The sequence below is a fragment of the Syngnathus typhle genome, unplaced genomic scaffold (genome assembly GCF_033458585.1).
Source record: "Syngnathus typhle isolate RoL2023-S1 ecotype Sweden unplaced genomic scaffold, RoL_Styp_1.0 HiC_scaffold_39, whole genome shotgun sequence".
Lineage (NCBI taxonomy): Eukaryota > Metazoa > Chordata > Actinopteri > Syngnathiformes > Syngnathidae > Syngnathus > Syngnathus typhle.
Window position 1 is genome coordinate 468,979 of NW_026871945.1, and position 24,097 is coordinate 493,075.

General features: G+C 43.6%; 2 protein-coding genes across 5 annotated transcripts in view; one reads left to right on the forward strand and one right to left on the reverse strand.

Moving 5' to 3' along the window:
• LOC133147275 (tRNA (cytosine(38)-C(5))-methyltransferase-like) overlaps positions 1-24,097 on the forward strand; it is a 127,771-nt gene that overhangs the window by 98,014 nt on the left and 5,660 nt on the right. For 2 of the 4 annotated variants that reach the window (XR_009711613.1, XR_009711611.1), the window contains one exon: positions 22,934-23,955. The gene's annotated coding sequence lies outside the window, so the exon portion shown is untranslated. Of the gene's footprint in view, positions 1-9,989; positions 14,250-22,933; positions 23,956-24,097 lie in introns of those variants that run through there. The other 2 variants (XR_009711617.1, XM_061271266.1) reach the window with 2 other exon arrangements.
• On the reverse strand, positions 88-14,554 carry LOC133147277 (uncharacterized). The gene is made up of 7 exons (XM_061271276.1): positions 14,470-14,554; positions 14,244-14,388; positions 14,031-14,144; positions 3,526-3,670; positions 3,306-3,454; positions 3,084-3,223; positions 88-239 (listed from the first exon to the last, which is right to left on the reverse strand). The coding sequence occupies exons 1-7, from the start codon at positions 14,477-14,479 to the stop codon at positions 88-90; spliced, it is 855 nt and encodes a 284-aa protein (XP_061127260.1). The 5' UTR covers positions 14,480-14,554.

The following is a 24,097-nucleotide window of genomic DNA, read 5'->3' on the forward strand; positions in this document are numbered from 1 at the left end:
GTACATGAGGCCAACTGTGTGTAAAAAAACAACAACAGATAGCAGTGGTACATTTTCGTAAAAGAAATACACAACATGAGAAGGAATTCATCTCAATGCCCTTTTTTGCTGCTGGTTAATCTCCATTGGGTCCATGGATTCCAGGCTGATGCCATTATACAGTGGCTGCTTGCAGTGGCGCCAAATCACCAGGACAAGGCGGATGATGTATAGCAACACCGCTGCTACTAGCAGCACAACTACAAGTAGAAGGAATTACAGGTCATCATACCTCAGAATCATAAATTTAAATGTTTTAGCACATGCTCATATACCGTTTTTTTCCGTGTATAGTGCGCAAAATTTAACTAATTTATTGTCCTAAAATCTGGGGTGCGCATTATACATGGGTACAAAAAAAATGTTGTTGTTTTTTTTAATTTTTATTTTTTTTTTAAGTCCCAATGATCGTCACACACGTAGGGAGGCAATGGGTCCCATTTTTATAGTCTTTGGTATGGTCTTAACTAGGCTGGATGTCATTTTTTTTGTTGGCGTTGATTTCTCCGACTGCCCGTTAACGCACCACCGCGCTCCGTGCGCGCACGGGACAGCAAACGAGCAGGTGATCGAGCAAGCGTCTGATACGAAAGCATTGCGGTCGCATGGAGCGTGTTTGAAGTGAACAGCAGAGAAGAAAGGAACAAGGTAAAGTGTTGTGAAATAAAATGCACAGAACGGATGCGCAAGACACGTCAGCTATATAAAGAGCGAGAGTTGTTTTCTTCCTATTAGTTTCAATTCACAGTTTAATTCGCAGTTTCAATCAGCAAATAACAAAATGCGTATTACAGGTAATATTTTATTTCACAACACTTTGCCTTGTTCCTTTGGTCTCTGCTGTTCATCCTAAAACACAAAGGCGCTCTTTAAGCAATGCGACAGTGAGCGCCCGGCGCGCTGCGGTTGCGCGACCGCACCAAATTAATCTCCCTGCGCAGTGCGCACTGAGGTCCACTTAAATTTTAGAAAGTACATCAGGACTTTAAAAATATCTTCTAAATTTCAGCGACGGCTCTGTCACAATAATCGACCAGCGCGGTGCAGTTGGGCGGTCGGCGGCGCGCTACGGTTGAGCGTTCTCTCGCTCTCGCACACACGCAAACCGGATATCATACGGAGGCCGCCATTACAGATGCGCAGAACGGATGCGCAAGACACGTCAGCTATATAAAGAGCGAGAGTTCAGTTCTCTACCTAAATCCGTATTACAGGTAACATTTTATTTCACAACACTTTGCCTTGTTCCTTTCTTCTCTGCTGTTCACTTCAAACACGCTCCATGCGACCGCAATGCTCTCGTATCAGACGCTTGCTCGATCACCTGCTTGTTTGCTGTCCCGTGCGCGCACGGAGCGCGGTGGTGCGTTTATGGGCAGTCGGAGAAATCAACGCCAACAAAAAAAATTACATCCAGCCTAGTTAAGACCATACCAAAGACTATAAAAATGGGACCCATTGCCTCCCTGCGTGTGTGACGATCATTGGGACTTAAAAAAAAAAAAAAAAAAAGAATCACATTTTTTTTTTTTTAAATTCATAAAAATTGGGTGCGTATTATACATGGGTACAAGCTTTTTTCCAGCATCAGCATGCCATTTTTAGGGGTGCGTACTATACATGGGGGTGCACTATACACGGAAAAAAACGGTAATAATAATAATAATAATAGTAATAATAATAAAGCTGCGAGGAGCTATAAAGGGCACCCGCATTCCTGGCAACGTTGGGGTACTGGCACATTGGGATGCTGGCTCATCTGAATTTGAATTTTGTGAAAATACATCAGAAAGTACATTAAATTAAAAATATTGGATAAAATATTACCTTCATTAAAGGACAAAAACGTGGCAAAATGTAATTGTGGCAAAAAATGGCCAAATTCTTGTAGAGTTCCAGAGAAATCTTATAGTTCGGTTTGTTGCATATACTCCAAATTTGGATAGATTTTGGTGAAACTGTCAACCGGGAGTGTTTTCTTCAAACTGTGTAAAAGGCACGAAAATGCAATTTTTCACCTCACACAATAAACTCATAAAATAATGATCATTTACCTAAGTGTGATGTGTAAGTTGTGTATGTTTTCTCAAATGTTAAACCAATGTAGTTTTCTTTGCAAACACCGTGTTGCCACAGCAACAGTGTTGGCCAAAATGAAAAGCTTTGCTTGCATTTTGTATCTTGAACATCTCTAGTTGATGCAAAATAAAAAGTTTTGCTTTTCTTTGTCTTGAACATTTTAAAATCTCTGAGTTATTTAATGTGTGACCTCTATAGAGGCCAAAAATGCAGCCAAATTTTAAAGCATATTCAAAATGGCTGACTGACATTTTTAGATCCAGTAAATGGCTCCAAGAGCTTGGGCTGTTAGGTAAACAGTGCCACCAAATATTCGTAGATCTAGGTGAAACGTACAACTAGCGCTGCTTAGTTGAAATTTTGTCGTGAGACACTGTCGTGTCTATCGTGGTGAAGGAGCTGAGCTGAAAGGGAAAGCTCTCTATTTACCAGTTGGTCTCCATTTTTACCCTCACCTATGGTCACGAGCTGTGGGTCATGACCGGAAGAACAAGATGTCCAGATACAAGCAGCCATAATGCATTTCCTCCGCAGGGTCCAGGCTCTCACTGAGAAGCTCAGTCATCCACGAGGACATCTGGGTAGGATGCTTCCTGGACTTCTCCCTGTGAGGTGTTCGGGGAGGTAGGCCCTGGGTACAACCCAGGACATGCTGAAGAGACTATGTCTCTCTGCTGGCTTGGGAACGCCTTGGGATCTCTCAGATAGAGCGGGGCCACCATGCATATTTTTGCAATGTGGGATTAAACCGGAGTACCCAGTGGAAACCCACGGAGGCACGGAGATAACATGCAGACCCTACATAGGAAAGCCGGAGCCTAAATCACATCATGCACCTCTGAAATGTGAGGTGGACACAGTGCGCCACCATTCCAGAAATTTACATATTACAGCATTTTTTCCCCCAGATGGGCACGTAACGCTTAATAAATGTAATGCTGAGTAATTGTGAAACACTGTCTTACCAATGAAGATGCCACTACGGCTCGGGGATTCGGCAATGTAGTTTTTATCAAGATTTCCTGCCAGCGCCCAGATAACAACTGGGTAGTCAATGAGGACGTAGCGCATGTGCTTGTCAAGGAATACATTCTGCAGGAAAAACCTAAAAGAATTTTAAAATCCTTTTTGAAGAACATAAAGCAAATAGACATAGTATGTGGTGTGTTTGTGTATATCATGCATACCAAGCAAGTAGCATGAAAGTCAAAATACAATAGCACACTGTGGCAGCATTTGTGGGAGACACATCTGCTGTATAGGTCAGCACAATGGCCAAGTTGATGAGCGTGGCAATGGTTGTCCATGCTGTGTAGATCATCACACCATTTTGAACCTGGAGTCATATCAGAATGTCACATTTAGTGATTTACCTTAATGAATGTGATCGATGTAGGTTCCACGAACCAGTATGCGAATGAGCAACAGGTCCACTTTGTGGTATTCCTTGAGCCAGGCTCCATAAACGTGAAGACCATGACAGGCAAAAGAGATCATGCCATAGTTTGTGCCAGCAACCAGAATTAGGAAAACAAGCGCGGCAATCATCCACCTTTGGAAATGTGTCAAAAACATGTAATCAGAACCAATGTTCAATTCTAATGTCAAACATTCAATACTTCACTAAAATGCTTTGACTCGCATATAAATGTAAGTTACATTCTGCTCCTTAACATGTTGTTGATCCACTCTTTGCAGCTATAAAAGCTTCAACTGTTCTGGAAAGGCTTTCCACAAAGTTTAGGAGTATGTACCGTAATCTTCGGACTAAAAGTCGCTCCGGAATATAGGTCGCATTAGCCATAAAATGCACAATAACGTGAAAAAAAACATATACAAGTCGCTCCGGAGTATAAATCGCATTTTGGGGGGAAATTTACTCGACAAAATCCAACACCAAAAACAGACATGAACGAGCAACAACAGGCTAAATGATAGGTATGCTAACGTGACATAAACACAAACGAAAAGCTGAGAACGGGCCTGACGTAACATTCAGAGTTATTAAAAAAAACTATGACATAAATAACACATTTATAAAACCATCTGTGTCACTCCAATTCATTAAATCCATCGATCGTCCTTTGTCAACGATGGGTGCGCGCCGCTGACGCCGCTTGCACTTCAAAATATTCCAAAGGCCCATATAACGATATATACCTTGCGAAAGTATTCGGCCCCCTTGAACCTTTCAACCTTTCGCGACATTTCAGGCTTCAAACATAAAGATATAAAAGTTTAATCTAATTTTTTAAATTAGATATCAAATAACATATTACAATTATATAAGCAATAATATTATCAAACCATCTGTTCACTCTAAATAATTAAATCCATCTATCAAATTCCTCGTCCTTTGTCAGCAACGCCGCGCGTGTGCCCTGACGTCAGCCTCATCGTTATTCCACAGATCTAGTATATAACTACCATATATAAGATGGCGGCGCCCTTGTCGGCTGCGGCTGCTGCGGCTCTCGACGCAATTTCGCAAATTTCACATAATATGCCGCCTAGGGCACTACTTACGACACAAAGTTTAGGTTATCCATCCAGTAGGTTAGTTTATGATCGCCAGCGCCTGCTGGAGGTACGGTCATCAAGTGTTTTAGATGGACTCGTAGACACAACTACCCTTGTGTATGCTAACACGGAGTGCTTCGGGCCGTAGTCCCGGAAACTCACGATGCAGTGGGCTCGCCGGGCAGCACACGCCGGAGAAGGAGTAAGCGGAGGCGGTGCGACCGGCGGCGGAAGCGCGGCTGTCGGGGTGGGCTTACGGCTAAGCTGAAGGCTAACCCCTACAAACCGCCGCTTCCATCCATCTTCCTCTCCAACGTCCGCTCACTGGATAATAAAATGGACCATCTACAACTAGAACTGTCTTCAAAGAGGGAGGTTAGAGACTGCTGCGCTTTCATCCTGACGGAGACATGGCTGAACTCATCAATACCGGACTCCGCTGTTAACCTGGAGGGGCTAGCTACATTCCGCGCCGACAGAAACAGCGAACAAAGCGGTAGATCCCGAGGAGGTGGGCTGTGTGTCTACATAAACAACAGCTGGTGCAAAAATGCTAGATCTGTCGCCAGCTTCTGCTCTTCGGACATCGAGCTTTTGACTGTCAACTGCAGACCCTTCTACCTGCCCAGGGAGTTTACTGTTGTTAGCATCACAGCCGTATGTCCCTCCTAGCGCTAATACTAAAGAGGCCATGAGCGTTCTCTATCGAACAATCGGTGAGCTGCAATCCACGCACACTGAGGGTGTTTTCATCATTGCTGGGGACTTCAACCAAGCTAACATGAAGACTGTTCTCCCTCATTTTTACCAACACGTGGATTTTCCACCTCGGGGAGAGACACTCTGGACTTGGTTTACGCAAATATAAAAGATGCATTCAGAGCAGCCCCCCGCTCCCACCTCGGCTCTTCAGACCACCTATCTCTAATGCTAATCCCTGCTTACAGGCCCCTGCTGATCAGAGCAAAACCTACAGTGAAGCAGGTGAGGTTGTGGTCTGAGGGGGCCATGGAGGCGCTTCAGGACTGCTTTGGGTGCTCTGAATGGGACATGTTCAGATCGGCAGCGACATATGACAATCAGATCGACATTGATGAGTACGCCATGACTGTGTCAGCCTACATCAACAAATGCACCGAGGACGTCAGCACCACTAAGAACATCATCACCCGAGCCAACCAACAACCCTGGATGACTGTGGAGGTCGTCATACGCTGCGAATACGGAACGCAGCCTTCCAGTCTGGCGACTAGGAGGCACTGAGGACAGCGAGAGCCAACTTGAACCGTGCCATCAGGTTAGCGAAGCGAAGCCACAGTCGATAAATTCAGGATTTTTTCCACGACGCCAATAACACCAGGAGCATGTGGCAAGGCATACGGGCGATTACTGACTACAACTTACCCTCCCCCCCGGTGGGTGAGGTTGATGCTGACTTCCTGAATGGTCTAAACAACTTCTTTGGGCGGTTTGAGGCACTGAACGGCACTCCGGCAGTTAAATCTGTTCCCCATCAGGAAGAGGAGGCACTCTGCCTTGACTCAGGCGACGTGTTGAAGACTCTGAGAAGAATCAACCCACGTAAGGCCCCAGGCCCTGATAGCATACCTGGGCGGGTGTTAAAGGAATGAGCAGGTCAGCTGGCTGGTGTCATCACAGACATTTTTAACGTCTCGCTGGGCCAAGCCACGGTGCCTGTATGCTTCAAGGCTGCCTCCATCATTCCGGTGCCAAAGAAACCTCAAATCACCTCATTCAATGACTACAGACCTGTGGCACTCACTCCCATCACGATGAAGTGCTTCGAAAGGCTGGTCAAAGATCACATCGTCTCCAGACTCCCCCCGACATTTGACCCGTTACAGTTTGCCTACCGGAAGAACCGCTCTACTGAGGATGCCATCTCCTCCGTCCTTCACCTGAGCCTGGCTCACCTGGAGCAGAGGAACACCCACGTGCGGTTGCTGTACCTGGACTTAAGTTCAGCGTTTAACACCATCATTCCACAGCATCTGGTGGGAAAACTGGAACGACTGGGCTTCAGCACCCCCCTTCGGAACTGGCTGATAGACTTCCTCACCAACAGACCTCAGTCAGTCCGGGTCGGACAGAACACCTCAGCACAGGCTCCCCTCAGGCCTGCGTCCTGAGCCCCCTGCTGTACACCCTGATGGCACACGACTGCGTCCCCAGGTTCACCACCAATCACATCGTGAAGTTTGCAGACGACACAACGGTGGTGGGCCTCATCAGCGATAATGACGACCTGGACTACAGAGAGGAGGTGGAGCGGTTGGTGGGCTGGTGCAGAGACAATGGACTGATCCTGAATGTGGAGAAGACAAAGATCATCGTCGACTTCAGGAAGAACCAGCCTCACCACGCTCCACTGATCATCAACGGCTCAGCTGTGGAGGTGGTCAGCAGCACTAAATTCCTGGGGGTCCACATCACAGACGACCTCACTTGGACTGGGAACACCACGACACTGGTCAAGAGGGCACAGAAGTGCTTGTACTTCCTGCGGAGGATGAGGAGAGCCCACCTGCCCCCACCCATAATGAGGATGTTCTACCGAAGCACCATAGAGAGCATTCTGACGAGCTGTCTCTCGGTGTGGTGTGGGGGTTGCAGCGCCTCCGATTGGAAGAACGTAAGGAGAGTGGTAAGGACAGCAGAGGGGATCATCGGGGCTCCTCTTCCCTCCATTCAGGACTTGTCATCCCAGCGCTGCGTCTCCCGAGCCCGAAATATCATTAGTGACCCATAACACCCCCACCATGGACTGTTCTCCCTGCTACCCTCTGGGAAGAGGTTTCGCAGCATCCGCTGCAGGTCCGCCAGGTTCTGCAATAGTTTTTTCCCTACTGTTGTCAGACTGTTGAACAGTCAAATTAGCGTTCCTCTGCGCACTTTGTAAATACTGTTTTTGTTTCCTTCACGACTGCACTTTATATTTATCTTATTTATCTTATCTTATTTCATATTTATATAGAAATGTCACTTTTTATCCAGCCGAAATGTCATTCCTTTGTTGAGAGCCGTAAGCAACGAAATTTCGTTTTGTGTGCACCGAGTGTTTACAAAATGACGATAAAGTCTGTCTAAATCTAAGTCTAAGTATATTGTAGCGTTAACAAAGCAAGGAAAGACGTGCGTTTGATAAACGGCTCTTTATTTAACAAAACAAACTTCCAGGCGTGTGGCGGCGTGGACTTCCAGCCACGGAGGTGGAAGAGAGATCTATAGAATAGGACCAGGTGTGCGTAAAAGCCACGACCGAGCCCCATCTACCGGACAGCCACCCGGCCGAGCTCCGGCCCCCGACTTCTATCCACGGAGGTGAAAGAGAGCTCCGCAGACTCCAAATCCTTAAATCCTTCAAACTCTTCGTGTCACTTAAAAACAAAGCCGCTAATCATGCTGGTAGTATGTGGGGCCCTTCGTCATTGTCGTCATCCTGTGATCAATCTTTGTCCTTTTTGTAAACAATCACCGTGCCGCGCCGCGCTGCGCTGCTGACGTCGCACTTTGATTTGGAAAAATTCACAGATAAGTCGCTCCTCATTATAAGTCGCCCCCCCACCCAAACTATGAAAAAAAACACGACTTATAGTCCGAAAATTACGGTAATATGTATGACTATTTTAACATTCTTCCAGAAGGGTGTTTGTGAGGTCACACACTGATATTGAACTGATGTTGGACAAGAAGGCCAGCTCTAAGTCTGATCCAAATCAGACAAAATATGTGCTTTTTGGTTGAGGTCAGGATTTAGTGTAGGATAGTCAAATTCAGCCACACAAAACTCTTATTCACGTCTATATGTACCCCACTTTGTGCACAGTCTGATTGGAACATGAACAGAGCATCCCAAAACTTTCTGACAAAGTTCTTTTCATTGGAACTAATAGGAACTAACAATTTTGGAAAATGCCATGCGCTCTATATTATGGAAAATTAAATGCTCTCAATTTTGTGGGAACGATTGTTGTTCCAATGTGACTGTGCATCAATGCACAATACAAGAGCCATAAAGATATGGATGGATAGATGAATAAATGAACTTGATTTACCTCCACAGACTCTTGATCTCAACCCGAAAGAAAACTTCTGGGATTAATTATAGCACAGATTGAGACCCAGGTCCCCTCGTCCAACATCAGTGTAACCTCACTAATAAACTTAAAGACAAATGGTCAGAAATTCCCTTAAAATGACTTAGATATTGTGGAAACCCACTTTGTCGAAGGCTGTAGCTGTTTTTCTGCAAAAATGGACCAACACTGTAAACCCCACAGATTAAGAATTGTTGTCACTTCGATTCATATGTAGCAAAGGTTAGGTAATAATGGAAATGTATGTTAGTTTATTGTTTAGCACATATTATATCAATAACTGTGCAAGGAGGGAGACGAAGCCTAGGGCTTGTAAAGAGCTCCACTCCTTCTAATCCCCCAATTCCAACCCTTAATGCTGAGTGCCAAGCAGGGAGGCAATGGGTCCCATTTTTACAGTCTTTGGTATGACCCGGCCGGTTTGAACCCACAACCTTCCAGTCTCAGGGCGGACACTCTAACCACTAGGCCACTGAGCTGGTTACAAAGTGAAGTTACACAAATACGTTGTACCTTTTGACTCAACACTTAGGAGGAGTTGTACTAAACTGGAAAAAAATATGTGCAACTTGCTGGAAACGCATAATGTTTGCAACAAGATGTGTTGGATAACACTTGCCGTATATAAGCAATATAACCCGTTTGCTGTGTTTCAAATGCAGACTAAAGTAATTTGGATAATTCAACAATTGATTGACCTTTGATAGAGGTCACATACTAAAAAATATCACTGAGTCTGTTGCACCTTAAAAAATAAATTGATTTGTTGCGCTCCTACAAATTTCACCAAGGTCCACCAAAAATTGGAGACATACAGCCCCATACCTACAAAATGTCTCTGGGGCTCTTCTCTAAACTCAACAAGAAGTCGACCATTTTCTGTTTCCTATGCGATTTTGTCTCACTTTTGGCCTTTTATTGAGGTCATTTTTTTTCAAAGTATCTTTTACTCTCATGTAGTTCATTTAAAAAAACACCAACAAAAAAATCCTGTAAAAAGACTCTTGGAACTATAATCCAACAAAAAGTCTGTTTTTTTTAAATTTACTTTGAAATTTAACATAGCTTTGATTTTAAAAGCTGAGGTAACATGATCTCATCCTGTCAAAGTTTCGCACATTTGATAACAGTACAGGCTTGAAGACATCCATGCACTTATTTTTCATTATAGTGATTGCACCCCCTGCTGGCTACAGGAAATAAGTATTTTGTTCTTTTAATGTATTTATGCAGGTTAACTATCCATCCATCCATCCATCCATCCATTTTCTATTCCGCTTGTCCCCATGGGGGTCGCGGGCGTGCCGGACCCTATCCCAGCAGTCATCGGGCAGTAGGCGGGGGTCACCCTGAACTGGTTGCCATCACACAGAGACGAACAATCATCGCACTCACACCCACGGGCAATTTGGAGTGGTCAATCGGCCTACCAACCATGTTTTTGGGATGTGGGAGGAAACCCACGCGGGCACGGGGAGAACATGCAAACTCACCAGTGGTGGAATTGAACCCGCACCCTCCTAACCGTGAGGCGGCCGTGCTAATCAGTGCCGAGCCGATGCAGGTTGGCGCGATCTACTTAATGTTTTCTAGGAAGAGTGTTTTGCTTTTCATGATGCTAAAACACTAAGCTTTTGAGGTTTTGCCCTGGCAATGATTTGCCCAGAAAACCATTGTTAAGTTTTTGGATCTAAACATACATGAACACTCGTGAAACTTTGTATGCACATCAGGGCTGAAAAAATTCATCAATATAAGTTTAAGGTACTATTTAAAAAAAACAAATGGCTCTGTGGTGCCCCCTACACATTTTTAATGAAGCAGCCCTGGTTGTACGTTTCGCTTATGACAGACCAGACCAAATTCCAAATTTGGGAATTTTTTAGTGGTCATTTAAATTTGTAAGTAAGTAACAAACACATTATTTGATCTGTACTTTAGCTCTAGTTGTTTTGCTTGTTTTGTTATTACAAATGTTTTCAACGGTCTGTCTAGATAACTGCAGTTTTGTTTTTAAAATTTAAGTCATGCATAAACATAAAGGGTCATATTCTTCATACTGCTCCTTTCACACCCTAACTAACCTACTCAACGTCCGTCCGTCCATCCATCCATCCATTCATCCATCCATCCATCCATCCATCCATCCATCCATCCATCCATCCATCCATCCATCCATCCATCCATCCAATTTCAACACCGCTTATCCTGTTTAGCGTCACAGGGGGTGCTGGAGTATATCCCAGCTGACATTGGGCGAAAGGCAAACAATGCCCCGAACTGGTGTTGCGGGGCACATATACACCGCAACAACTAATCACACCCACATACCGCCACTGAACCAATCTCACGCTGCCCAATCACAAGTCAGGCACACCATCAGTGACTTCAGCCTACTCAACTTGGAGTTTTAAATTTCAATGGTTTATCTTCGTGTCAAATGCCTTTTTCAAATCAATGATTCCACTACATATACTTTATTTATTCATGTCATTTGCTGTTCTGATTTGATATTTGTATTAATGCTAAAATTGTACCTCTATTAGTTCAATAACCAAACCAACTCTCATTCACTTATTAATTGCTTTCAATCAAACTTGCACATTTTTGAATATTTATTCCTTCAGGAAAAGTGACAGCAATTATACTGTTTTATAATTGTCAAAACTGGATTTTTAAGCTTCCTGATTCAAAGAGGGAATATTGGCTGTTTTATTTGCTCTGGAAAACCACCTGCTATAAATAGATTGTAGTCAGTATATATATTATATAACACAGAGGTTCAATTACAGCAGGGGTGTCAAACTCTTTTTTTTTCGCGGGCCGCATTGTAGTCCTAGCTTCTTTCGGAGGGCCATTATGACTGTCAACCCAAATAAACGTATGAGCACCTCATATTATATACAGTAAAAGCTACAAAACAAACAACTCTTTTTCAAATCAGACGAGTAAAAACTTGTCAAATATTTAAAAAAAGATATACACAGTTTGCAATTCTAGCAATGACACACGAATTTGATGCACAATTTGTCTTCGCGTGCCACATAAAATCATGTGGCGGGCCGTTTCGTTCCCCCGGGCCTTGAGTTTGACACCTGTGAATTACAGTATGTAATCAATAGTAAGTTTAAAGAAGTTGCTCAAAGCACTTCATGATGATGGGCGTAAGTGCCACGGGGCGGTAGTCATTGAAGCAGGACGGAGCAGGTTTCTTCGGCACAGGTACGATGGTGGCAGCTTTGAAACACGAAGGGACGATGGCCTGCTGCAGGGAAGTGTTAAAGATGTCCGTGAAGACACCCATCAGCTCACCAGCGCAGTCCTTCAGCGCTCGACCTGGGATGTTGTTAGGGCCCGCCGCCTTACGGATGTTGATGGCGGCAAGCGCCCTCCTCACGCTGTCGGCGGAGAGGCACAGGGGCAGGTCGTGTTAAGGGGGAGTGGCCTTCAGCGGGCAAGTGCCGTTCTGAGCGTCGAAGCGAGCAAAGAAGCGGTTAAGGTCAGTGAGCAGACGGACGTCGCCTTCACAGCTCTGCGGCGCGGGCTTGTAATCCGTGATGGTCTGAATGCCCTGCCAAAGGCTCCGTGCGTTCCTGCTGTCCTCGAAGTGGGCGGTAATTTTGCACGAGAACGCCCTCTTTGCTTCTTTGATGCCCTGGGACAGGTTGGCCCTCGCAGTCCTCAAGTCAGTTTCATCCCCCGCTCTAAAGGCTTTGTCCCTGGCCCTCAGCAGCCTGAAGACAGCACCTGTTAGCCTTGGCTTCCGGTTAGCCCGAGTGACGACGGATTTTGAGAGTCACATCATCAATGCACTTCCTGATGTAGGAGGAAACAGAGTCAGTATACTCCTCAATGTCTGTCCGATCGTCGCAAGTGGCAGCCCTCCTAAACATGTCCCAGTCAGTAGAGCCAAAGCAGTCACGAAGCGCATCAGAGGCACCCTCAGGCCACACCCGTACCTGCTTGCGAACTGGCCTGGGCGCTCTCACCATTTGTCTGTATGCGGGCAAAAACAGTGATATGGTCAGAAAGTCCAAGATGGGGGAGGGGGCGGCTTTGAAAGCTCCTTTATGCAAAGAGTAGACCAGGTCCAGAAAGCTGTCGCCACGCGTAGGAAAATTAACATGCTGGTGAAGCCTCGGAAAAACAGACTTCAGGTTAGCATGATTAAAATCCCCAGCGAAGATGGTGAAACCATTAGGGTGCGCTGTCTGATGTTCACTGACAGCCTGGTACAGTTCACTAAGAGCCGCGATCCTGTCGCCTTAGATGTTGGAAGGCGGGATGTAAACCGCGACTAGCAGAATCGCGGTAAATTCCCTTGGCAGGTAAAAAGGACGACACTTAATGATCACGAACTCCGCCAGAGGCGAGCAGTGCTTGCATACCACTACAGAGTCCCGGCACCATTCGTCACAGATGTAGACGCATATTCCACCGCCACGAGATTTTCCCCCTTGTACAATGGCCCGGTCCGCCCGATGGCACGCTTGCCGCTCCAGATGTACAGCGGAGTCCGGAATGTTGACGGTCAACCAAGTCTCAGTGAACACGAGCACACAGCAGTCACGCACTGTCCGGTTTGTAGATCGCAGCAAGCGAATGTAATCCATTTTGTTGTCCAGCGATCGAACATTCGCCAGAAGAATGGAAGGCACGGCCGAGTGAGCTGGGTAGGCCGCCAGCCTGGCCCTGACGCCTCCGCGCTTGCCCCTCTTCAGCCTCCTTGCACACCGCTTATGACGCTTCCCAACCGGGGGAGGAATAGCAGACGAGTCCGGCGACGCTTCAGGACGTAGCAGTCCGAGCTCCTTTAATGTCCCCGCATCAAAGTCCAGAACTCGACAAAACTCGCTTTCGCCGATGTCGAGCAGAACCTGCCTGCCGTAACTGTAGCACGACTCGGTACGACGAGACGAACACATAAAACTGTCGGACAAACACTCATTAGACGAACAAAACACCGTTCGGGCGGGACAGAGAGAGGTCGCTGCGTATGCACGCGCCGCCATCTTGTTGGTTGGTCAATAAGTTTATACAGAACCACCCCAATGTAAAAACAACTTTGCATGTTTTCTTGTAAGCTGTGGTTTTTAGGCTTTTGTACATTTGTCTTGGTGAACCTTTTTAGAATTCTTTTAGATGTCTGATTAAATATAATTATAATCAGAGTGACATGAACATGAAAAAAGCACATTCTTACTTGCAAATGTAATGTCATCAACAACATCTTGTCAATCATGCTCATGTAATTGCACATTTTAAAAAGCATACGCTCGGTCCCAAACAAGCAGCCAGGCGATATTGAAGCACAGATTGAGACACCAGCAAATAAAGAATCCGTAAGGAAAGACTGGGGGACTGCAGTAAACATAGCCGTAAGCATTCCTGTGAGAAACACAAAATATTAAGAACAACAACAACAAATGTTTAATATAGTGAAGACAAGATGGCCTTTTGGTAAATAACTTATTGAAATGTTTGTACTTTCTGCAAAGGTTAGCCAGGAAGTAGATAATCACGAATGTCAACCACACGTAGATAACGCTCCATATACTGAAGGTCCATCCCGACGGGGTGACCTCCGTCACAAAAACATCAGACACGTTGCCTGTGGTGGTACTGAAGGGTCCTGTACAAATTAGAGGTGCAGTGTTCATCAAATGCAACGGTCACATGAGCTTTATCCCACGTCGTGTTTGCTTTTGCTTACCTATTCCCATAACAGAAAGAGCGTTGACCACCAAAGTGACACTATAGATCACGATAGACAACAATATGGCAACAAGGCGTCCAGCATTGTGTTTCCCCATTGTTGGCAACTGCTTCGAAATAAAATACACATTACCAGTGTTAGGAAAGTTTATTTACTCCTTAAAGTAGTTCAAAGTTTACGTCACAATTTTTAATGCACTTGTTCAGTTCATAGTTCATATACTGTACGTAGACGTGTGTGTGTGTACATATTTAAATAGATAGATATATAGGTATATATATAGGTATATATATATCTATATATATATATATATAGATATATATAGATATAGATATCACTTTTTTTTTCATAGTTTGGGTGGGGGCGCGACTTATAATAAGGAGCGACTAGCGACTTTCAAAAATATTCCAAAAAAAAAAAAGTGAAACTGCGATAAATGAACCGTGATGTAGCAAGGGATTACTGTAAATTGAATTTCAAGTGACGTCAGCTTTGTAATCGAGATTTGCGCAATTATCGCGAGATTTCATTGACAGGCTTGTTACGGGTCGACGACAACAGCGCATTTTTTTGTACGCGGCGCGGCGGTTGTTTACATAATGGACAAAGATTGATCACGGGACGACGAAGATGACGAAGGGCCCCTACGTACTACCGGCATCATTAGCGGCTTTGTTTCTAAGTGACACGGCGGACGAAGAGTTTGAAGGATTTAAGGATTTGGAGTGACACAGAAGGTTTGAAAAACTATTATGGCCTTTATCCACGCCCGGTCCTACTCTCCGGAGCTCTCTTTCACCTCCGTGGATTGAAGTCAGGGGCCGGCGCTCGGCCGGGTGGCTGTCCAGGGACGGTGGATAGGGCTCGGACATGGCTTCTACGCACGCCCGGTCCTACTCTACCGAGGTCTCTTTCACCTCCGTGGATGGAAGTCGAGGGCCGGCGCTCGGCTGGGCGGCTGTCCGGGGACGGTGGATGGGGCTCGGTCATGGCTTTCACGTACGCCTGGTCCTATTCTGTGGAGCTCTCTTCCACTTCCGTGGCTGGAAGTCCACGCCGCCACACGCCTGGAAGTTTGTTTTGTTAAATGAAGAGCCGTTTACCAAACCCACGTCTTTCCTTGAACGTTAACACTACAATATAGTAGATTTGTGGAATAACGACGAGGCTCACGTCAGGGCGCACGGACGAAGGACGAGGAATTTGATCAATGGATTTAATGATTTAGAGTGCACAGATGGCTTATATAAGAGCAATCCCAGCCGTCATCGGGCAGTAGGCAGGGGACACCCTGAACTGGTTGCCGGCCCATCGCAGGGCACACAGAGACAAACAACCATACGCACTCGCACTCACACCTAGGGACAATTTGGAATGCTCAATCGGCCTACCAAGCATGTTTTTGGGATGTGGGAGGAAACCGGAGAAAACCCACGCGCGGGGAGAACATGCAAACTCCACACAGGGAGGGCCGGAGGTGGAATCGAACCCGCACCCTCCTAACTGTGAGGCGGACGTGCTACCCAGTGCGCCACCGAGCCGCCCTATATAACGCTGTATAAATATAAATATAAATAACAATAATAAAAGTTATTTGATATCTAATTTATATATCGTTACATGGGCCTGTGGAACATTTTGAAGTGCAAGCGCCGTCAGCTGCGCGCACCCATTGTTGACAAAGAACGATCGATGGATTTAATGATTTGGAGTGACACAGATGGTTTGATAACATTATTGCTTATATAATAGTTACCGTAATTTTCGGACTATAAGTCGCGTTTTTTTTCCATAGTTTGGGGGGGGGGGGGCGATTTATACTCAGGAGCGACTTATATACGTATGTTTTTTTTCACAAATTTTTACTTACAAGTATAGTTGACCACTTCACGTTATTTTTAGTATAGTTGATCACTTCACATGCTTTGATATCTTTATCTTGAACATATTCAAAACATGAAAAATAGAGAGAAAAATAAAAATAAAGTAATTAACACTTTAAAGCGCCATATCCTCTGGACATGTCCTCTGTCACCAGGATGACATCAAGGACGAGAAATTTGATCGATGGATTTAATGATTTGGAGTGACACAAATGTTTGATAATATTGTTGTTTATCTGATAGTTATTTAAAATATACATCGTTGTATGGGCCTGTGGAATAATTTGAACTGCGGCGCGGCACACGGCATTGTTGACAAAGGACGATCAATGGATTTAATGAATTGGAGTGACACAGATGGTTTTACAAACGTGTTATTTATGTAATAGTTTTTTTGAAATAACTGAATGTTACGTCAGGCCCGTTCTCAGCTCCTCGTTTGTGTTTGTCACGTTAGCATACCATATTGTTTAGCCCAGTGGTCCCCAACCTGTTTTGCCCCACGGACCGGTTACATGTCAGAAATATTTTCGCGGACCGGCATTCATATAAATAAATAATACATTTATATAAATAAATAAATAATACATTTATAATAAATATATAAATACAATGAAATAAAATGATACGACTGACATAAAAACAAGTACAAATGACCGATTTTTTCCATGTGTAATGCGCAAAATTTAACTAATTTATTGTCCTAAAATCTGGGGTGCGCATTATACATGGGTACAAAAGAAATTTTTTTATTTTTTTTTTAATCCGGATATGATACGGAGGCCGGCATGGGTAAATGACGACTGAATAAAACTCACCATTATGTTGAATTAGTGGGAGCACTGAGTTTGTTTCTCAGAAACAAGCCGGTCCCATCTAGACGTAATCGGAGACAATGACACCCGAAGTGATTAAGGTTTGTCTTTTATTGCAGGATGCTTGGTCTCCATGTGTTGAAGCAGTTTTGAATGCTTCATTGCCTGGTTAGTTAGCCTGTCGCCACGTATTAGCTTTGCGGGCTCGACTGGGGAAACATGTCACGTGACCGGGACGAGTGTCTTGATTGATCGTCGATAATTGGTTTTTTTTTCTGTGCGGCTTGGCGGCCCGGTACCAAGTAAGTAATTGGGGACCACTGGTTTAGCCTGTTGTTGCTCATTCATGTCTGTTCTTGGTGTTGGATTTTGTCAAATAAATTGCCCCCCAAAATGCAATTTATACTCCGGAGCGACTTATATATGTTTTTTTTCACATTTTTGGGCATTTTATGGCTGACGCGACTTGTACTCCGGAGCGACTTTTAGTCCGAAAATTACGGTATATATATATATATATATATATATATATACACTACCGTTGAAAAAGTTTGGGGTCACAAAATTGTTTGGGTGACCCCAAACTTTTGAACGGTAGTGTATATATTTATTTAGATAATTATTTATAGATTATATATATATAATCTTCTGTGTAAAAAATCTTATAATATACCGTTTTTTTCCATGTATAGTGCGCCCCCATGTATAGTACGCACCCCTAACAATGGCATGCTGATGCTGGAAAAAAGCTTGTACCCATGTATAATACGCACCCAATTTTTATGAATTTTTTTTAATTTTTTTTTAATTTTTTTTTTTTTTTTTTTTTTAAGTCCCAAAGATCGTCACACACGCAGGGAGGCAATGGGTCCCATTTTTAAAGTCTTTGGTATGGTCTTAACTAGGCTGGATGTCATTTTTTTTGTTGGCGTTGATTTCTCCGACTGCCCCTAAACGCACCACCGCGCTCCGTGCGCACACGGCGGCTCTGTATGGGAGAGACGTTGAAGAGGAATAAAAACACCCTTGGAAACCAAAACTTGCCCCTCGTCGTGACTCGGAGCCGCAACAAATGTTTCGGATTTGTGTAGGGTACATTGTGGCAGACGGCAAACTAGCAGGTGATCGAGCGAGCGTCTGATACAAGAGCATTGCGGTCGTATGGAGCGTGTTTGAAATGAACAGCAGAGACGAAAGGAACAAGGCAAAGTGTTGTGAAATAAAATATTACCTGTAATACGCATTTTGTTATTTGCTGATTGAAACTGCTAATTAAACTGTGAATTGAAACTAATAGGTGGAGAACTGAACTCTCGCTCTTTATATAGCTGACGTGTCTTGCGCAACCGTTCTGCGCATCTGTAATGGCGGCCTCCGTATGACGTCCGGTCCGCGATGGAGATTAAAAAACAAACAATATTTGACAATAACACACCATCGAGGATTGCACCATCGCATCAAACGATGTGTCGTCAATTATGAATTTTACTAAGTGTGTTGGGCAGGATGGCTGAATGCGATGCGCGATTGACAACAAACAAGAAGAAAGGTGAGTTTTATTTCGGGGGAGATTTGTCATGTCTCGTCCCCAGTTTTGCTATGTGTCTAGGTTGCCATAGTTTCTGTTCGTGTCACCCCGCTCTTCCTGTGTCACCTCAATCGATGTAACGTGTTTTGTATTTAAGTCCTGTCTGCCCCTCGCTCACCGTTGGATCATTGCATGTGTTACTGTCATTCTGTTCCTGTCTTTGGTAATGTCACCGTCTTTTTGTTCCACGACTTTGTCGGTCAGTCCTGTTGTTGGTTTTGTTGTACCATGACTTTATTTAAAAAAAAAAAAAAAAAAAATTTTTTTTTTTTTCTTTGTACCCATGTATAATACGCACCCCAGATTTTAGGACAATAAATTAGTAAAATATTGCGCACTATACACGGAAAAAAACGGTATGTATACTTATATTCATAGATTATATATAATCTTATACAAATATAAAATATAATTTATAATATTTAATTCATAATATTTTATTATAATAATATTTACATATTATATATTTATTTAGATAATTATTTATAGGTTATATATATAATCTTCTGTGTAAAAAATCTTATAATATATACGGATACTTATATTCATAGATTATATATTATTTTATACAAATATAAGATATAATTTATAATATTTAATTCATAATATTTTATTATAATAATATTTACACTACCAACAATTTACACCCAAACAATTTTGTGACCAAACTTTTGAACGGTAGTGTATATATATATATATATACAATAAACTGAATTAATAGAGTATATATATATATATATATATACACTACCGTTCAAAAGTTTGGGGTCACAAAATTGTTTGGTCACCCAAACAATTTTGTGACCCCAAACTTTTGAACGGTAGTGTATATATTTATTTAGATAATTATTTATACATTATATATATAATCTTCTGTGTAAAAAATCGTATAATATATATGTATACTTATATTCATAGATTATATATAATCTTATACAAATATAATATATAATCAAAGTCAAAAGTCAAAGTCAGCTTTATTGTCAATCCCTTCATACGTCAAGACACACAAAGAAACCGAAATTCCGTTTCCTCCATCCCACGGTGACGAGACACAGTACACAATAAACATACAAGTAGACGACACAAAGTAAAAACAAGAAGGCACAAACAATAAATAATAAATAAGAAATAAATAAAATGAGTGATGAATAAATAATAAACAAATAACCCAATAAATAAGAGGAGCAAAACTGAGCGAGTGTGCGTACAGCAGACAGTAAGCATAGCGCAAAGTACAGGACGCTACGCAGAAAGGGGGGGCGAGTTCAGGATCCTAACAGCCTGGAGTATGAAGCTGTTGGAGAGTCTGGTGGTGCGGGAGCGCAGGCTCCTGTACTTCTTCCCAGAGGGCAGAAGCTCAAACTAAGAGTGAGCGGGGTGACTCACATCACTCACAATCGTGGTCGCCTTGCGGGTGAGATGGGAGGTGTAAATGTCCTTCAAGGAGGGGAGCGAAGCACCAATAATCTTACCAGCCGTGTTCACTATGCGCTGCAGGGCCTTCAAGTTGTAGTCAGTGCAGCCCCCACCCCAAACAGCAATACAGCTGGAGGGGACGCTCTCAATGGTGCCGCGGTAAAATGTAGTCATGACGGCCGGAGGAGCGCTCGCCCGCCTGAGTTTCCGCAGGAAGTACAGGCGGCGCTGGGCTTTCTTCGCCAGTGATGCGGTGTTGGGGGACCAGGAGAGATCCTCACTGATGTGCACCCCCAGGAACTTGGCGCTGCTCACGCTCTCCACCACAGCACCGTCGATGGTCAGCGGCAGGTGTTGGGTGTGACCCTTCCGGAAGTCCACAACAATCTCCTTGGTCTTGTCGACGTTCAGCAGGAGGTTGTTGTCCCTGCACCATGTGGTCAGAAGGTCAACCTCCAGCCTGTATTGAGTCTCGTTTCCCTTGGTGATGAGACCCACCAGAGTCGTGTCGAATTTACTTATACTTATATTTATAGATTATATATACCGTTTTTTTCCATGTATAATGCGCAAGATTTTACTAATTTATTGTCCTAAAATGTGGGGTGCGCATTATATATGGGTACAAAAAAAATACAAATATAAGATATAATTTATAATATTTAATTCATAATATTCTATTATAATAATATTTACACTACCGTTCAAAAGTTTGGGGTCACCCAAACAATTTTGTGACCCCAAACTTTTGAACGGTAGTGTATATATATATATATATATATACATATATATATATATATATATATATATATATATATATATATATATATATATATATATATATATATATATGACTCACATCACTCACAAATATATATATATATATATATATATATATATATATATATATATATATATATATATATATATATATATATGCAGAACCTCAGTTTTAGAACGTCCCAGTTCTCGAGCAAATTTGAGTTCGAACGAAAAATTCGAGATTTTTTTGCTTCCGATGTCGAACAAAAATTCAGAGGTCGAACCTCGCGAGATGAGCCGAGAGGACCCGAGAAAACCCGACCGCGCGGGAATGAACTGCAGAACTTTGTCGAGCTTTAACATCACGATAAAGCCGGAACCACCAGAGCTATGTATGCTTATAATGACATTGTCATTAGCCACTTCTGGAAAGTTCTTAAAAAAAGGCAGAAACAAGTTACTCTAGATAAGTTCTTTGCAAAAAGGAAAGAACACCCAGTGGGAGAGTCTTCCCAACCTAAGAGATTTGCGAGAGAGTCAACACCTACAGACGAGTTTCCCGATGTTTTTATGGAAGGGGATTCACCTTTCAATCAATCAACTTTTTTTTTTATTGGTGAAAATACTGTACGTAAGAAAATGTTTTTGCTGTTTTTGCTGCACACGAACTTTGATACAGTATACTGTATGTTATCTTTCATTAGAATTTCTGCACTTTTTTTTCTTTTCTTTTACAATTGGTGAAATAAAGAAAATGTTTTTGCTGTTTCTTTCACATGATCTTTGATATGTTGTCTTTCATTGGTAAAAATACCCAAAAATATGTTGATGTGCTTTTTTTCACTCACAATTTAAAAATATATCTTTTACTATTAGAATAAAACACACAAGCTATAATTCTGCACTTTTTTCAGTAAACGAGGCTGGGGTACGAGTTGCTACAGATACAGCAATACATTCCCCAGCCTAGCCTACTCTATTAATTCAGTTTATTGTATATATTCATTTAAAATAAAAATTCCCCTCTCACCCTCCGTGGGTGGTCTCCCACTCCAAGCTCGGGTCCTCTACCAGAGGCCTGGGAGCTTGAGGGTTCTGCGCAGTATTTTGGCTGTTCCTAGCACTGCACTCTTCTGGACTGAGATGTCTGATGTTGTTCCTGGAATCTGCTGTAGCCACTCCTCCAGTTTGGGGGTCACTGCCCCAAGTGCCCCAATGACCACGGGCACCACCGAGGCCTTCACTTTCCAGGCCTTCTCAAGCTCTTCTTTGAGGCCCTGGTATTTCTCTAGCTTCTCAAGTTCTTTTTTCCTGATGTTGCCATCGCTTGGTATTGCTATATCCACTACAACGGCCTTCTTCTGCTGTTTGTCCACCACCACAATGTCCGGTTGGTTCGCCATCACCATCTTGTCAGTCTGGATCTGGAAGTCCCACAGGATCTTGGCTCGCCCGTTCTCTGCCACCTTAGGGGGTGCTTCCCACTTTGAACTTGGGGCTTCCAGTCCATACTCTGCACAGATGTTCCTGTACACTATGCCAGCCACTTGGTTATGACGTTCCATGTATGTTTTCCCTGCTAGCATCTTACACCCTGCTGTTATGTGCTGGACTGTCTCAGGGGCCTCTTTGCACAGCCTACACCTTGGGTCTTGTCTGGTGTGGTAGATCTTGGCCTCTATAACTCTCTCTATATATATCTATATACATAGTATATAGATATATATACATTACTGAATTTTTATAGTTATTTTAAAACCGAAGACAATTCGCTCGGAGGATCCAACGTCCTGTCTAGCCTCCTCTGAGGATTGCGTTATCACACGGCTGCCTATGTTGACAGGCTATGCAGTTAGACTGAACTGCTTTCTGTTTTTATGTCGCTGTTTAAGTGTTCAAACACTGTAGCTATATTAATTAATTTCCGTAGTTAAGCTGGTGTATATAATATCTTGTGTTTTTTGTCATCTGTCTGTAACGTCGTGTTTCTTTAGATGAACAAAACGGCTTCGAAAAGAGACCTTACGGTGGCAACGAAAAAAAGGTTCTCCAGCCTTCTCCGGAGTTACAAGGTTTGACTCGGACAACGGGACTTCGGAACGGAGTGGTGCAAACGATCGAAAACAAGTTTTTGATTTCATGTGCTTTATTGACTGTTTTTATGTGTGAATATTTTAATTAATAAGCCACACTAGAGCAGCATTCCCCAACCTTATTTTGTGACACAGTTAGGTGACGTACAAATTTTACCGGGGGGGGGGGGGGGTACTGGGACGTCAGTGCCTCCCCAGTCATGAACCTCACCACACGTCACTGATACACACACACACACACAAATTACCGGTTATGCAAGTTAGCGCATAGCTTGCTGATGAGCTTGAGCTATATGTTGACACCAGTGACGTGCGGTCAGAGGAGGTGAGGTAAATTTTGGATTCTATGCGTCACTGTATGTCACCTTAAATGGCGACCTTGCAGCAGTGAGAAGACCCTAAGCTATTTTTGCTTAGCTCTAGTTTCAGTAATGTGTAGGTACTTAGAATATGGAACGGCCATTTGTCCGTGATCAGGAAGACCCTTGTCCTTGCCCTTTTAAGGGCATCGGAAGTAACCAGTAGAGTGAGACTCAGACCGCAGCTGTTGTCTTACGAGGTACAAATGATGGGGGAGAACAGATAGAGAGAGGGCAAGAGCAAGGAGCGGGAGGGCTTTTTTGGGGCGAACATCTGTGCCATCGAGAGCTGAAACATCTTTGCTCTTGCGGCCACTCAAACTTTTGGAGAGACATCACTTTGACATCGGTTGAATAAAAGTCTTTTCCCAATCAGCTGTGAGTCACTGGAGTGCTTTGCCGGGACAGCCATTGTCCACCGAGTGTTTTTATTGGGAGACCAGCAAAACAACAAAGACCATACACCACATTTTTGGCGTCACGAACAGGATTCGTGTTCCCCCGGGGAATTCCCGCCCGCTTCCTGAGTGAGAATCCAACGGCCGGCCAGCGGCTGTCATTAAGGTGAGATGCTTCGCCCACAGTTGCCGCGATATGCTCGATTCTTGGAAAGGGGGGGGGGGGGGTCTTGAGGGGGGCAGTTACAAACGAATCTGATGTGGCCATGAGCCGTTCCGAGATTAAGTTGTCTCTCCTAGTCAAAAGT

Bases quoted from the DNA above. Each gene is read 5' to 3' on its own strand.
- LOC133147277 (XM_061271276.1), bottom strand. The intron at 14,145-14,243 runs GTACAAACATTT...TGTTTCTCACAG, and splicing joins CTGGCTAACCTTTGCAGAAA to GAATGCTTACGGCTATGTTT. The intron at 3,671-14,030 runs GTATGCTTTTTA...ACATTTCCAAAG, and splicing joins CTGCTTGTTTGGGACCGAGC to GTGGATGATTGCCGCGCTTG.